The sequence below is a fragment of the Rhea pennata genome, chromosome 13 (assembly GCF_028389875.1).
Source record: "Rhea pennata isolate bPtePen1 chromosome 13, bPtePen1.pri, whole genome shotgun sequence".
Taxonomy (NCBI): domain Eukaryota; kingdom Metazoa; phylum Chordata; class Aves; order Rheiformes; family Rheidae; genus Rhea; species Rhea pennata.
In genome coordinates, this window is record NC_084675.1 from 23,070,774 (window position 1) to 23,085,507 (window position 14,734).

At 53.9% G+C, this 14,734-nt stretch overlaps 1 protein-coding gene across 1 annotated transcript in view; it reads left to right on the forward strand.

Annotated features, from left to right (window-relative positions):
* The first annotated feature begins 226 nt into the window (after window positions 1-226).
* The window catches only part of TANGO6 (transport and golgi organization 6 homolog), a 38,315-nt gene continuing 23,807 nt past the window's right edge, over window positions 227-14,734 (forward strand). The window contains exons 1-10 of the mRNA XM_062586560.1: window positions 227-895; window positions 1,056-1,172; window positions 2,996-3,146; window positions 3,737-3,861; window positions 4,402-4,564; window positions 5,154-5,236; window positions 10,030-10,142; window positions 11,516-11,692; window positions 13,375-13,501; window positions 13,896-14,075. Coding sequence (XP_062442544.1) covers window positions 227-895; window positions 1,056-1,172; window positions 2,996-3,146; window positions 3,737-3,861; window positions 4,402-4,564; window positions 5,154-5,236; window positions 10,030-10,142; window positions 11,516-11,692; window positions 13,375-13,501; window positions 13,896-14,075 — 1,905 coding nt within the window. The remainder of the gene's footprint in view (window positions 896-1,055; window positions 1,173-2,995; window positions 3,147-3,736; window positions 3,862-4,401; window positions 4,565-5,153; window positions 5,237-10,029; window positions 10,143-11,515; window positions 11,693-13,374; window positions 13,502-13,895; window positions 14,076-14,734) is intronic.

A 14,734-nucleotide genomic window follows, 5' to 3' on the forward strand; every position in this document is an offset into this window, starting at 1 on the left:
GCGAGCAGCCACGGCCTGCATGGGGAGGCGGGCGGATCCGGTCAGCCCGCGGCCCAAGATGGCGCCGCAGGCCCGGCGCAGGCGGTGCCCGACCCTCCCAAAATGGCGGCGCGCACCCGCCGCGCACACCCCAAGATGGCGGCGGCCGCGCTCCTCCTCACACGCCAGCCCACAAGATGGCGGCGGGCGCGGCCGCGCTCCACCCCGCGGCGTCGCCCCTCCCAAGATGGCGGTGGCCGCGCTCCTCCCCGCGGCGGCGGCGGCCTCCAAGATGGCGGCGGGCGCGCCGCCGGCGCACGGCGACATGGCGGCGGGCGTGGAGGTGGAGCGGGTGGTGGAGGCGCTAGAGCTGCTGCTGCGGCAGCCCGGTGAGGCCGGTGAGCGGGGCGACGGCGACGACGACGAAGACTGGGCGCTGGAGACGCTGCAGAGCAACGTGGCGGCGCTGGAGGAGCGGCTGCGGCGGGAGCCGCGCTGGGCAGCGCTGCGCGGCCTGCGCGCCGCCGTGCTGGCTGGGGCGCCGGGGCTGGGCGCGGCGGCCGAGCCGGCGGCGGATCCGCGCTGGGCCGCGGCCGCCGCGGCGCTGGCGCTGCTGCTGTGCCTGCAGGAGCGGCTGGCGCAGCCGCCCGCCGCCGCCCGCCGGCCCGGGGCCGCGCCGCCGCCCGCCGCCGACGCGCTGAGCGCGGCGCAGGCGCGGGCGGTGCGGCGGGCGCTGCGGGCCGCCGTGGCGCTGGGGCTGCGGCCGGGCGCCGGGCCGCGCCTCCTGGCCGCCGCCGCCGCGCTGGCCCGGCTGGCGCCGCAGCCGGCGCTGGGCGCCCCGCTGCTCGCCCGCCACCTGCGGCCGCTCCTGGCCGCCCTCTGCCTGCTGGGCCACGGCCCCGCCGAGCGCACGCAGGTCCGTGCCCGCCGCCGCCGCTTCGCCGGGCCGAGCCGCGGGCCCGTCCCGCGCCCCGAGGCGCGGCGCCGCCCGCCGCCGGCCCGGCCGAGCCCGGGCGCCCTGCCGCGGCCCGGCGGCCCGCGCGGGGCCCCCTCACGCCGCGGCGCCTGCCTTGCAGGGCGTCTCGGAAGAGGAGCGAGCCCAGTGCAGGGAGACCTTGCAGCGCCTCCTCGATCGCGTCTACCAGCCCCGGGCCGTGCAGGAGCTGCTCGTCCTCCAGGGCGGACCCGCGCAGGTACCGGGGCAGCGGGCGAGGCCGTCCCCGCTCCCCCGGGGGCCGCGGGGCAGCGCCGCGCCGGGTTAGGCTGCGGACGCCTGGAGGACGCGCGGCGTCTCTTTGGGTGCTTCTTCATCCAGAAGATCTTGCGTTATCTCTACCCAGGCTGTGGGACAGGAGCTAATTTATTTTGGTAAAATAGAGCAGGCAGCTGGGAGGGCGCTTCAGGCGCGTCCTCGCTGCCCGGTGCCATCAGGTGACGGCGGCGTCTCAGCTCCAGCGAATCCGTCAGTCTCGCGGCGTGTGCGCGCTGCACGTTGCACCGTCCTGCAGCTGGATTTGCTGCTGTCCCGGGCTGCGTGTTGGGCGCTCCTCGGCGACAGGAGGCCGGGGACCCGTGTGCTTGAGCCCTGTGTGCGCGTGTGAACTCAGGGACGCTCGTCGCACCGAGTGCAGCCTCTGCTGAGCGGTTGCATCTATTTTGCCCAGCCTAGCACGGTGCCTTCTGCTTCATGACTTCCCTGTTTTCACTTGGCAGAGAGTCACTATTAAGTCTCTAGGGCGAAGTGATGCTAACTCGACGCTGACAGGTTTTTTTTTGGCTGCCTTTTCAAAGGCAGTGGGAGGTAGGTGACCTTGCAAAGACTGACACTGCTTTTAGCAGGTCTCTGGGAAGAGGACTGCTTCCCCGCTTTAAACACGCACAGGTCCACCTGCCGCGGCGTGGTTCCAGCTCACGGCTTGGGGTCGGGTCAGCCGGGAGCTGCCAGTTGCACACGGGGTAGCTCAGGCTGACGGTCGGGGCAGCTCTCTGCGGCTGTGCTGGTCGGACCGCTTGGCTGGAATCGAGGGTGATTCCCAAGCAGGTGGAACATGTGGCACGGCCACTTCATTTGGTAGCTGTCCCATAGGACTGGTAGATCCGAGCTGCAGCTCGTTGTCACTTCACACCGTCTCTGTAAAGGCAGGCAGCTGCACTCGCTGAGCACTTCCTCCCTCCCGCTGGAGCGCTGGGATAAAAGCAGCATGAAAGAGCAACATGCTGGAGTGCTCTAGGCGTCAGACCTCACTGACTGAGGCAGCCGGACACTTCCCATTGCTTCTGGGTATGCTGAGAGGCCAGTGGCCTTGGACCTACAGCACTCTGGTCTTTCTTAATATTGTTTCCTCCTCAAACCTTCTTTTCCTGAAAAAGTACACACTTTGGTTCTTTCATGCAAGAATAGGGGTGGTCGTATTAGATAAAAGCTGAGCTGACATTCTCCCTCCCAGTAAAGAAATGTTTGTTAGCTTGCCTTGTTCCTCTGGGCGTCCAGGCAAACACATCTGTTCAAACTGCTCGCGTTGCAGGTTTGCAGCCTCTGGACAGTTCTGCCATTTGTAACTGTCCCAAACACGTTCCTTTGCGTGACCGCGTAGCCTCTGGATTCCTCGTGCCACCTCCTCAGCACAGCACTGTGTGTCTAGTGATCGCAGGAGTCACAAGTGCTATTCTGTTATGTGCCTTGCATCTGACTTGTCCCATGACCTTCCCCTGTGCATCATTTCAATAACGAGACAGTCAGATTTGATGCATGACCCTGAGATTTTAATTAAAGGAAGAAAGCTCTGTGTGAGAGTTTGCTCCTGGGAAGGTTAGTCCCTCTCATTAAGCCCTAATTCTTTTTGTGCTGCTAGATGACAAAGCAGTTTATTTAAAATGTTTTCCCTGTCCTGTGCTTCTATGTCATTTCAAGTCCTCCAGGGCAAGGAGCACTTTATTTTGCCCGTTAGGGAGGGTTGCGCGGGAGCGTGTGCTGGGGAGAATATGCTTCTTAGCCTGCTCCTTTGTTTCCTTTCAGAGATCGGCCTCTCCTGGGGAAGACGCAAAGCCGGCCCTCGCACAGGCTCCATCGTGGCTGCGGCGCCTTTGTGGTCAGCTGCTCTCAGAAAGGCTGCTGAGACCCAACGGGGTCCAGGCGGTGGTTCGGGGCATCATGGAGGGGACAGGCGGTGAGTAGGGTGCTCTAATGCTGCTCTTGGTTTCCAAGATCACTGATGAAAAAAGGCTCTGATGGGTCTAAGACGTTTTGTCCCACAAGAAGCCCGGAAAAGGTAATACCATTAGATTCCTGAAAGAGAAGATCACTTTTATTAGGCTAATTAACTTCTATAAAATTTGCACTGAGTTTGCCTCTGATTATGAAAGGGTGGTGAACTCCTGAACTGTGAATGTCTTTAACTCAAGCTTAAAGGCATTAGAGGTCCTTACTAAAAGTTGCAATTCCTGAGTCCCACAGTTGTCAATGCCAAAGCCTCTTCCAGTCAATACCAATCTAAAGATGCTGTCCAAGTGCTGCCTCCCTTCTTTTTTTGGTTCTTATGCCTATTTGTGGAAGTTGGTTTCCAGTACCAAGGCCTTGGACAAGCTTTTTTCCCCTTCCCTCACTAAGCACAAGTGTCTCCTGAAAGATGCTCAATTTAAAGAGATTACTAAAAGCCGAAAAGCCAATTCTTGGCTAGAAACATCTGGCTTCAGCCAGAAATGACTCTGCTGTTTGCTGTCAGTCTGAGCTGATCCTGGCTTTCTTCTGGTGTAGCAGGTGGTGCTGGTGCCGAAGCAGCAGCTGTGGACTGGAGAAAATGTGATGCAGTTGCAAAGATCCTGGCCACCTGCCCTCAGCAGTGTCTTTCCCTCGAGGATTACTACAAACTTGTATGCCCTCAGGTAGGCCCTTCTCTTCTGCCTCTCTGCAGCACCTTGGCCATGGCCATGAGATAAGAATTGGGACCACCCTCACAGTGTACCTAGCTCCCAGAATGGAGCGTGTCCATACTGCATTTAGTATAGTTCTTGCTCAAATAAGGCCTGTCTTGAGCCTGGCTGCTCTGATATGGAGATGTTTGGCGCTCTGTCAGTAGGACGTGTTTCCATCCCATCTTGCATTTTCTGTATTTGTTTGAAATACTGAACAGTGCTGCCTAATCAGGTGAACTGTTCAGCGCTGCCCTTCAAGGAACTTTATGCTGTGGAGTTCTTGCTTCCAGCCTTTGGCTTTGAAAGTTGTGCAGATTCTTAATATGAGTCCAGAAATGCATATTCTGTTAGCCTGTGTGCAGGGAGGACACCTGCCTCTTCTCAGTCTAGAATGTCATGCTAAATGCCCTGCAAAGCAGCGCTGAGGAGTCTTTGCAGTCTCTGCTGTTGTTGCAGGGAGTTGGGCCCTGCCGCCCTCTCAGGGGCTGCTGATCTAGACTTCCCTTCCAGATTCTGGATTTGCTGCACATCCAGGATAAACTGACAGCTCGCCAGTTCCAGAGAGTTGCCACCACTGCACTTCTAACTATGGCAAAAGGGCACCCTCAGCTGGCAGAGAAATACCTGCTTCAACCCATGCTGGCGCCACTTCTGCGATGCTCCAGTGCTGCAGGTAACAGCTGGTCTTTGCTGGGTCTATAAGGGGCCATACCAAACCCCTAATCAGAGAAGAATGATCTGATTTCTCTTTCCACTCATCTTCCTCCTTCCATTAGAATTTCCTCAAGGACTAAGTGACTTGGCTAGTGTGTGTGCAAGGTCCAATTTGTCATTTCTGAACATGTCTCTGTGGCTAGGTACACCGTATTTTCTAGCACTTGAGTCAAACTCTACTGTAGTTTAAGAGTCAAGTAGCAGGGCTTCTATCCTGCTCTGTGGGAAACTCTCCCACTGTCCAGTGGTCTTGTTTTGGGCTACCAGATGGAAGCCATCAGTTCCTCACACTGACTAAGCAGCTTTCCAAGCAATAACCTGTTGAGAAGTTGTGATATGCTTTGATTTACTGGTAACCTTGCAGAATTTACAGCAACACAGTGATATTTAGCACAGGTGCTGAGGGCTCATTGGTTCCTGTGCTGCCCTGATGGAGGGAAAAACTATCAAACTGCTTTTTGGTGCTGCTGCCTTAGGTATGGTGAAACTGTCCTGCTGGAGACTCCTCAGCATGTGGAAGTGCTGATACTTCTGCTCTTTGTTTTCAGAGATAGCAGTGGAAGATTTATCAGCAGGGACTGTTCTGGTGAAAGAGGCAGAGCTCAGCAGATGTGTGGAAGATGTGTTCAAGGTACAGTGTCTGATTTGGGTCTGAGGGTAGATGAGGGTGTTACTCTAGGGAAAATATGGTTTGAGACTTCCTGATCCGTTCAGTGTCTGTTTTAGACTGTGGCAAACCAGCGTGTCTCAGGCAGTCGCGGTGCTGAAACAAGGCTTAAGACTTACACAGAATAACCTTGTATTAAGTACTGCAGTGGGGGCAATGCAGCTTTGTGATAGATTCCAGAGGCGTTGCTTGATTCTTTCAGGTGTTCTCACCCCAAAATGTTCTGTGAGATGGCATTGAGTTTTTACTGTCTTCCCCCCCGCCCCGCTATCTTTTTGCTATATTACTGAAGGTCAGAAAAGAAGAGTTTGAGCAGCAGCCTGATACTGAGGAGTCTCGTGGTGCTGTCGTATCCTCTTCTTCCATTAGCTGGAGCAGGACTTTGTGCATTGCTGAGTTGAATAGCTTTCCTCAGGATAGTTATGTCTGGTTACACTGTCAGAAAAGTTTCAGGACTCCAGCCTTGATCATAGCTGATCATAGCTCAGGTAACCTCAGAGCGGGCGACGTGGCAGCAGACAGAGCATTCTTGGCAGGAGTCCGCCTGAGCTCCTGCATTGCCTTGGGCAGCCAGGGCCCATCTGAAATGAGCTGTTCACCCACCAGCCTCAGAGATGCAGCTGTCAGTGAAAAGAACACTTCTGATTGTAGGGAGCATTATGTAAGTGCTAAAATTCTGCAGAAAACCTAAGTTTTCCTCCCAGGCTGTCCCTGACTCACCTTCCTCTTAGTGCCTCTGTGCCTCATTTTCCTTATCTTATAGCATTGCATAACGTGGTTTGTAGTGTCCGCTGCACTCCCTGGGGAGGGTGGAAGAAGCACTGCCTTCCTGCTGACGCTCTCCTTGCCTCCCTGAGGTCTGCAGGGGGCAGTCTGAGCCAGAGTGCTGGAGCAACCAGGCCCGGAGCTGGGAGCTTTTCTGCAGTTCCTGCAGCATTAACTCCTGGCAGGCAGAGGGACAGCAGGCGGCTCTTGTGTTCGGTTGAAATGCTTCCAGCCGAGTGACCTGGAGAAGAAGGCACTCGGGAGGGAGGTAGCACCAGTGACAGGCTGCGCTGCACTGCTCAGCCCTACAGTGTGAGCAGGTTGGCAGGGTCTTCTCGGCATATCACTCGCAGCTGGTGATTATGCAGCTAGTCAGCAGAGAAGTGTTCGCAGCAGGGACTTGAGAAGTGAGCAGGGTAAATGTGCCTCCGAGACTGCTGAGCTGTCACAGGCACGAGAAGGAGAGTGAAGGTGAGCTCAGAGGACATCAGAGAGCCGGAGGAGGAGCGGTGGCAGGGCTGGCGCAGTCGCTCACCCATCGTTGCTGCCCGCGGGGCAGGGCACAGCACCGGCAGGGTGCTGTGCAGCGGGGTGCTGTGCTGGGGGTGGAAGCGCTGCTGGACCAAGCCAAGGAGATGTCTGCTAGAGCGTTAGCTCTGCGTTGTTTCCAGACCACAGCAGACAGCAATTATCCTGTTGGCTCGGGGCTGCTGTTAGGAAGCAGAGGAGAGCCCGTGTGCCCCACGTGAAAAGGGTGGTCAGTGGCTCAGCCCCAAGCGGGGGAGACTCTCTCAGACACCTGAGGTTAGGACCCAGAAACAGGGAAGAGACTGTGGTTGGAGGAAGGAAAGCGGTGCGGGGGTTATTAGCTACGGTATGTCTGTAAGTGCTTTTGGGGTCAGTCAGAAAAAGCAAATGTGGACTTACTGCTTCAGCCTGGTTTTGAGACTGCTGCCTCAGTGGCCCTTCCGCACTCGCTGTGCACTGCGTCAGTGTGGTTACAGAGAAGTGGTCTCCGCTGCTCAACCTGCTTCACTAACCCAAGCGCTATCTTCAGTATAGCTTTCAGGTACCCGAGTCCACCTGTTCACTCTGAGCCTTGAGACACTGTAGGCGAGCTTGCACTCTCATGAAGTGTGTGACCAGAATTGTTATGATATCTGATACTAAAGGTCTGCGCTGTCTGCCTAAAATTATGTGTCGGAGTCAGTTCTGTGAGGCTCCTTAGTCTGTCGTACCAGAGGCCAGGCATGATCCTGTAGTCTGGCAGAAGGGATCTGCAGGAGGAGTTCCAGACTCTCTGAAGAGATTCACTTTGGATGTTACGTAAAGCTTATTTCAGTTGCTGAGAACAGTTTTTAGGTCCTCACATCACTCCTCCCAGAGGAGCCCTCACCCAGGAGCAGATCTGCAAGCCCTACTTTGTCCCATTAATGCTTCTTTGCCTTTCTGCAGGCAGCAGCAGTGCAGCTTTTCTGCATTTCTTCTGGCTGTAGGCAGTTGCATGTCAAACCTCAGGAAATGTTTTCCCTTATTTCTGCCCCCAGTAGCCCATTTTCTCCTGGTGGCATCTGTCAGGTGGCTAAAGGAATTATAATGTGTCTGGTCCCACTGGCAGAAGTAAGGTACTTTCCTATAAGAAGAGAAAAAATGAGTAGCTTTGTTTTGCAGGGAACATACTGAGTGTAACCCCATGGCACAGGTTTCTGTGTGCATGGTGTTAATTTTTAAGCTGTAGGAGGGTAATGCTTTGGCAGCTGCTGCTGGGTGTCCAGCCATTTCATTTCCTAATCCCTCTGGAGCTGCCCTTGTGTGGTCTAGGGCCTAGAGAGAGATGCAGTCAGGCCTAGAGCTGATCTGTGTGACGGGCGCCGAGTGTTCAGCAGTGCAACCCTTAGCTCTGGCAGTTGCAGAAGTGTCATCCATTCTTGCACTGCCTTTGACAGAATAGATCTCTTCTGAAGGGCTGTTTTGTGGAGACCTCTCTTCTGAAACCTTCTCTCCTGTCTCCTTTTCTGCTGTGCACACCAGTATCACCAGTGCCCAGTGAGGCAGCACAGGAAAGGTAGCATGCAGAGTCGCTGTCAGCATTATCATGAGCATGAGTCTTACCGTGCATCGTCTCTGAAGAGCCGTGCGTGGCCTGCGATGGGGTATAACACAGTGCAGAGGCTGCACTGGCAAGAGGGAGCTGACCGCGTTGCAGCAGCCTGATGCCCAGTGCCACCTACAGCATTAACACAGGAGAAGGTGCAATAGGAGCGTCCTGATGGCTGATCCTGGGCTGGAATGTGGCCTTCTCAGCAGAGTACAGTGCAAAACTTAACCTAGATAGTCAGTCATCAGCACCGTGCTCCAGGCTTTGCTCCCTGCCCTGAGAGCAGCAGCAGAGCCTCGCCTCATACAGCGAGCTCCAGGCCAGAAGGACATCTTGAGCCAAGGAATCCAAGCAGCTAGTGACTGGCTTGCTGGCATGCCCCTAGGCAGGCTAAGCTTTTAAATGCTGCGATTGTTGTAGTATTTTGCGTACTAATGATCTGTTGTAACTAGCTGGCAGGCAGAGACCAGTCTGGAGGGCTGCTCTGTGGCTGCTGCTCACAATGAAAATGTCTCTGGAGTTCGGGGCGGATCCCTCCTTAATGGCATAGTGCTTTAGGCCTGACAGCAGTGAGATTAGTGATGGAGACTCCAGCCTGCAGGTTTGCAGGGGTTTCTTGCCTAGCAAGTGTCATTTGATGCTGAGTGGGAAGCCATCCTTGGGGCTTTGTCAGGGAGGCTTTGTGTACAAAAGGTTCTGGTTATGAAGAATGGCTCCATAGGGATTAGTACAGGCAAAACATCAGTTTGCATCAATACAGCAAGCCAAAACACTATCAAGAAAATCTCCTTCCTCGCTCTCATACCTGGGTTGTCACACTGCCCCTTGCAGGCAGGAACTCTCCTTTGGTTTGTACCCTGGGTACTTCTAGCCCTGAAAGCAGGCCCTTGCTGTCTAGCTGCTGATGTCGGAGGTGTGGATCGTGCTCTGGTTTGAAGGGACAACAACTTCTGAACAGGTAGTTCATCAATCTGTGCTGCTGGAAGTTCCTTGGAGAGCTTGTTAAGAGACAGTTTTCTCTAAGCTCAAAGGAACGGAGGGAGATAGAGCTTAGAAAAATGTGGATTTGAACGTCACCAAAATTGTACACGCTGAGTCCAGCTGGTCAAGGCTTGCTATTTAAGTCTTCTAAATGGAGCTTTCTCAGCATATGGCATTAACTGACAGTGTCTTACATGACTTTTAGGCTTGGACACTTCCTTTAAAGGTTTCTAAAGGAAACCCTACATCATAAGACTTCTATGAACACTTTTCCTGTGCTCTGTGCGCAGTGATGTAGCATTTGTGAGCAGTGAGCTGTTAACTGCAGCTTGAATGGGAAGAGGTAGTGGCTTTTGTTAGGAGGGTTTTTGTACTGGCTCAGGAAGGTGCTGCTTAAGACGGAGGAAAGGAGCGTAGCTCTGTAACCTCCTCAAGCCCTTGCACCAGCCTGCAGTTCCCAGGCACTCTGTGTACCGCTCGGTCAGCTCAGCACACATCAGCCCAGCTGCCTTGCTAGGGACTGATCTCTGTGTAACTGGAAACTTGACTCTGGGTACAGCATTTCCATAAAGATTTGCTAATTCAAAAGTGCCTAATGCGTCTGTCTGTAACTTAAGATCTTATGCCTAAGGCTTCCTGAATGGCTGCTGCAATGCTCCTGTAGCTTGGAGCACTGCTGTGATTAAGCAAATGCTAGAAGGAGGATGGTACTCAAAGCTGCCTTTGGTACAAAGTATGGCATGACCAGGGAAAATGAGCTTCAGACTGAAAAGAAGAGGTGGTTGTAAGTCTCTGTGATCCTCTCTGCTGGCAGCCTCTGTGAGCACAGACATGCTTACTGTCCTTTGCTTTGCTTTCTCTCTGCTCGGTGCAGGTGTTTGACTCTGCTCTCTGTGCCCTTCTCTGTCTCTAGGTGTACGTAGTTGGAAACAACAGCTCTCGCCTGCTGCTGGAATCCTTACAGTCAGTCCTGGGAGTGGTTTTCTCTCTCTATTCCTTCACCAAGCAGAATGTGTCCTACTTACGGTAAGGAAGGATTTTGTGGAATTTCTGGGATTTCTTCTTTGTGGTGCCCAGCTCCGAAAGACATGTTCTGCAAGGATATGCGCAGAACTCAAGACCAAATTTCTTACTCTAAAGAGCCCTCATTCAAAGTAGGCAGCAACCACAGGCATACACACAGTGCATGACCTCACTGCCAGACCTGTGACCAGGGGAAGGGTTCTCACATTAGTTTTTGTCTTCCCTGAAGCCACAGTGTTTGCTGTAGAGGCTGGCATGCCCTACAGGAGCCCTGGGGCCATGGGTGTAACTTCTGCAGGTGGCATGCCTGCAAGGAAGGATGGTGTTTGCCTGGGTACGGAGAAGATGATGCAGGATCTAGCTAGGTGTGGAGGGATTTAGAAACAGACTAAAACTGGATAAAAGAGCTTGAGCTCTGACCCTCTGAAATAAGACTTTTTCTTCTCCCCCGCCGCCCAGCTGTGGCCATCTTACTTTGTGCCCCATTCCCCCGTGACTGATGTATGGTGGTAAGCACTGCGTATGTCAGTCATAGACAGCGATAGTGATGACCCAGGTGCTGGCTGTCCTCTCTCCTTTCTCCTGCCAGTCTTTCAGTGTTGTCCTGAATTTGGGCCACTCTGGTAAATACAGTCCTGGTGGGTTTATGCTAATGCTTTAGTGATGTTGGCACATGGGTAATGGAGATTTTCCCTCCAAGGTTCTATGTAGACATTGCCTCTGCTATTATTAAAGACATCATTAATCATTTCAAAGAGCAGTGAGTGCACTGGCAAGTGCTTTGAACAAGCCAAGTTAACACTGCTGCTGGGTGAGCAGAATTTCTGCTAGGTTCTCCCTTTACAAAGGAATTTGGCAGAGGTGTCTAAAACCACAGCTGCCTGGAAGTGTTCGGATTTCCAGACCTCTGGCACAGCACTGTAACTCAATCTCATTAACCTGCATCTTCACTTGGCAGGAATTTGTATGCCACCTTCCTGTGCTCCCCGTCTCCTTCCTCCTCTCCCTTGGCACAGCTGACAGCTCGGTGCTTTGTCAGGCTGGTGTGAAGCATCAGGCACTCCATGCCGAGGCTGCTTGGAAGTGGCTGTCCCTGTACAAACATGCCATTCAGTCAGAGTTCTCCATTCCTTGCTAGGGTGAAGTCTTTAAGGACCCAAATCCTTCCATTAGTGAAATGCTGGAAGGACAGGATAGTCTACTGATCTTAGAACTGATGCAAATGTCTTCAGGGCCCAGGAGCTCTCAGCCCATAGAGCATCCCAAGGAGTGTCCGTGGTCTCTCTCTCTCCCTCACCCTGAGGCCCATTGCTGCGTTGCAGTGCTGTATGCACAGAGCAGGACATGGTCACTGCTGCTTCGTCTCTTCTTGCCAGCTCACCGTGCCAGGAGATCTTACTGTGGTTCTTGGAGAAGGCAGAGCGAGAGGTGTCGCTGTCTGTGCTGGAAGGGTTTGCGGGGCTGGAGAGCAGCGTGTGCCTCCTCCATCCACAGTGCCAGCTTCGTGTAGGCAGCGAGGGCGGTGCTGTGGTTGCTGTGGAAGAGACCATCAGGTGAGAGCGGCTGGGGCATGGCTGAACGTTGTTCAGTGTGCAGAGCCTTTTGTGGGTGCTGCACCAGTCAGAGAGCGCCCAGCAAGCCTGGGGCTGGTCCACCACGGTCTTGTCCCCTCCCAGCCCTTGGGTACACGGGATGTTGCACTGAGCTCCGACACGCGATGCTTCCCCACAGCCTCCGTGTTACTTGTGCATAGTGCAGAACTGGCTTTCATTCCTGAAACCTGACCTGCTCTGCCTGAGCATTAACACACCGTCTCTGCAGCCTGGAGCCTGGCACGCGGGGTAGCTTGGGAACAGCATGTTTTGCTGTCCCGAAGCAGCAATGCTGATTTCCCCCCCCCCCCACTCCCCCTTCCAGCCTGAGCTTGTCTCCACTGCATGGAGCGAGCAGAGTTCCTTGGGTGCAGGTGGCAGCAGTGCAGTAAGGACTCTGTAGAGATGCCAACATAGCTGAGCCAGTGACTGAACCCCCCTCCTGCTCCTACAAGCCTGTTGGCTTGTAGGTGGCCTCTACAAGCAGAGGCAGAGCATGGCCATGTGGGAAATAAACTACAGCCATTAGACTCCAGCCATGCAAGTGAGAATTGTTCTCAAGCACGACATTTGGTTTAGAGAGAACTATTTTTAACTGGCACCTATAAATACAAGCCAACACTGTCTAGCGGGCAGAGCACTCAACTCCAGCCCAAGAGCAGCCACTGTGCGGGTGTGTCGAGCTGTGTGCACTCATTTCATTATGAGTGTAATAAACCCCCATACAAATATTTCAATTTCATTTCGAGCTATTCCTCACTTGAACTAGAGGAAGGTCCGTCTCAGACGTGTTAAACTGAATAGGTTTAAAGTTCTTCTTTAACAGCTACAACTTTGCCTATGCATGATTAGCTAGAGCTAAGCCACTTCTTTATAGGATGGGTGGATTAAAATGTGTTTTGTATTCATGGTTTCTGTTAATAATGCTCCTTTAATGAATGCTGGTTAATTAATAAACTGAATGCTTGGTCATTCAGACTAACCAAACTGAGCAGCAGTTTGGCAGCTGCCTCTAGCCTTCCCCTTTCTGGTAGTACCATGCAGGCTGGTACTGGGAGTGGGAGCTCCCCAGGTCTGCGAAGTGCTGAAGCCATGTGGGATCTGCATGCAGAGGAGGGTGTGTGGGGCTGTGGAAGATACAGCCACTGGGTGCCCTGTTGGGGTGGCATCGGTGGGATTTCTCATCTCTACTTGTGAGCTGGAGACATTTGGACTCAGCGGCACCTCCCAGGTGAACACGATACATATACAAAGTGTGCTCGGAGGCAGTTTTGGCCCTTAGAGCGTTGTTGGCTTTAGCATGAGTAGAAATGTTACTTGTGGTGTCCAAGGAAAATAAAACTTGACCTAGGAAATTCTTCAGAAAGTGCCCGTGGTTCCTGCTGCCCACTGTCTCCTCCTCCTGCTGCCCTGAGCAGTCCTGTGCCGTTGCGTGGTGCACCCACGTCCTTCTGCCCTCCTAGAGGGGCAGCCAGTAGGCAGCTGAACTACTCTATCCTTTGTGGAGCTGGGATGCATAGTGCAGTGTTTGTGGGAAGGAAGATTTCTAAGAGAAGGCAAAAATAGGATTTTGCCTTGCCTTGGAGTTGTGCAGAAGAGGCTTTGGGTTTGTTCATGTTAGTGACGCAGTGACCCCGTTTCAGTGATGAAGATGAGGCCCTTTTTCAGAAGGTTTCCTCAGAGCAGTGGCACATGGAGAACTTAGTGGAGCTTTTGTCTCACTGCCAGAAGAGTGGTCTAGCCGGAGACTTCTTCATCCGCTGCCTGAAGGTAAGGAGCCGGAGTCTACTGGCAGACTCTGTGTTTGGGACATGTCTGCAAGGAGCTCTGGTCTTTGTGGGCCACGTAGTCTGGGTGGTAGATGGCAAAAGGGACCGATGATCCACTGTACGTGTCTTGGGAGCACTGAGCTGCCTGGTGTGGCCTGCAGTGGAGCAGTCCTGCTGCATGCCAGGCAGGCAGCCCCAGACCCAGCCAGGGGACGGAGGAGCCAGCGGGTGCCGTTAGCAGCAGCACAGAGCCGCAGGAGAGGCACCGCTGGCCTGCTGTGCAGAGGTGGCCCTGGGCTGTGTCAGTGGGGTGGCAACTGCCCCTTTTCCTGGAACTGATTTGCCTGTATTTAACTACTGCCTCCCTTTCCGTGCCCTGTGCTTCCTTCCTGCAGGCGCTGACTCAGGTGGCTGCAGAGGCTGAGACAGCTTCAAACGCTGCTCCCCTGTCTGCAGAGAGTCTCCTGGAGCTGGAGCAGCACCGTGCGGGGCAGCGGAGGCAGCTGCTCATCCTGCAGCTCGTGGCCCTGCTGTGCGAGAGCGTCTCGGACACTGTGTTCACAGATGTTGCTCAGGTTGGTCGTGGCAGAGCCGCGGGGGTCAGCAGCCAATAGCCTGGTGCACACAGGGCCCCGGGGCCCTCGATAACAATTGCTAAGAAACAGCTGGAGAAGACTAGACCTTCCCTGTGAATCCAGATGCAGTTGTGTCTCAACAAGGCACCAGACTGTGCAGTATCGTCAGGAAGGACTGTGTCAACTGTAGGTACAGCTGGAAGCCTGCTCAGCAGACATCTCCTATCTGTTTTGGCTTGTGTTTTAAAAGCTGAGATAATAGTCTGTGCATTAGTCGAACCCTGATTTACCAGTTTCTCTTTTTTGTTCTGAGCAAAATGCTACCCCAGTTTTACAAAGCTTAAAGATATCAGTACTCAGCAGACCTTTGGTATGTTTGCTGCGTATCCGTAGTGCTGGTGACTGTTTTTCCTGGCACATTTCTGCAGCTACGTACAGGAGCCGTTACAACTAGGCTGCCAATCTGATGACTTTGCAGAGCGTGCTGGGAATGCAGCATAGTGCAGCTGTCAAGTCCTGCTCCTTCCCTTGTCGTCAAAGAGACCATATGTGGTGTTTCTCTGGTGTCTGTTGCTGTAATACCTGCACTGAGTAGTACATGCAGCCGTTAAGATTGACATAACTGTGTTTGTGCAGTCCGTGCTTTTAGGCATCCTCTT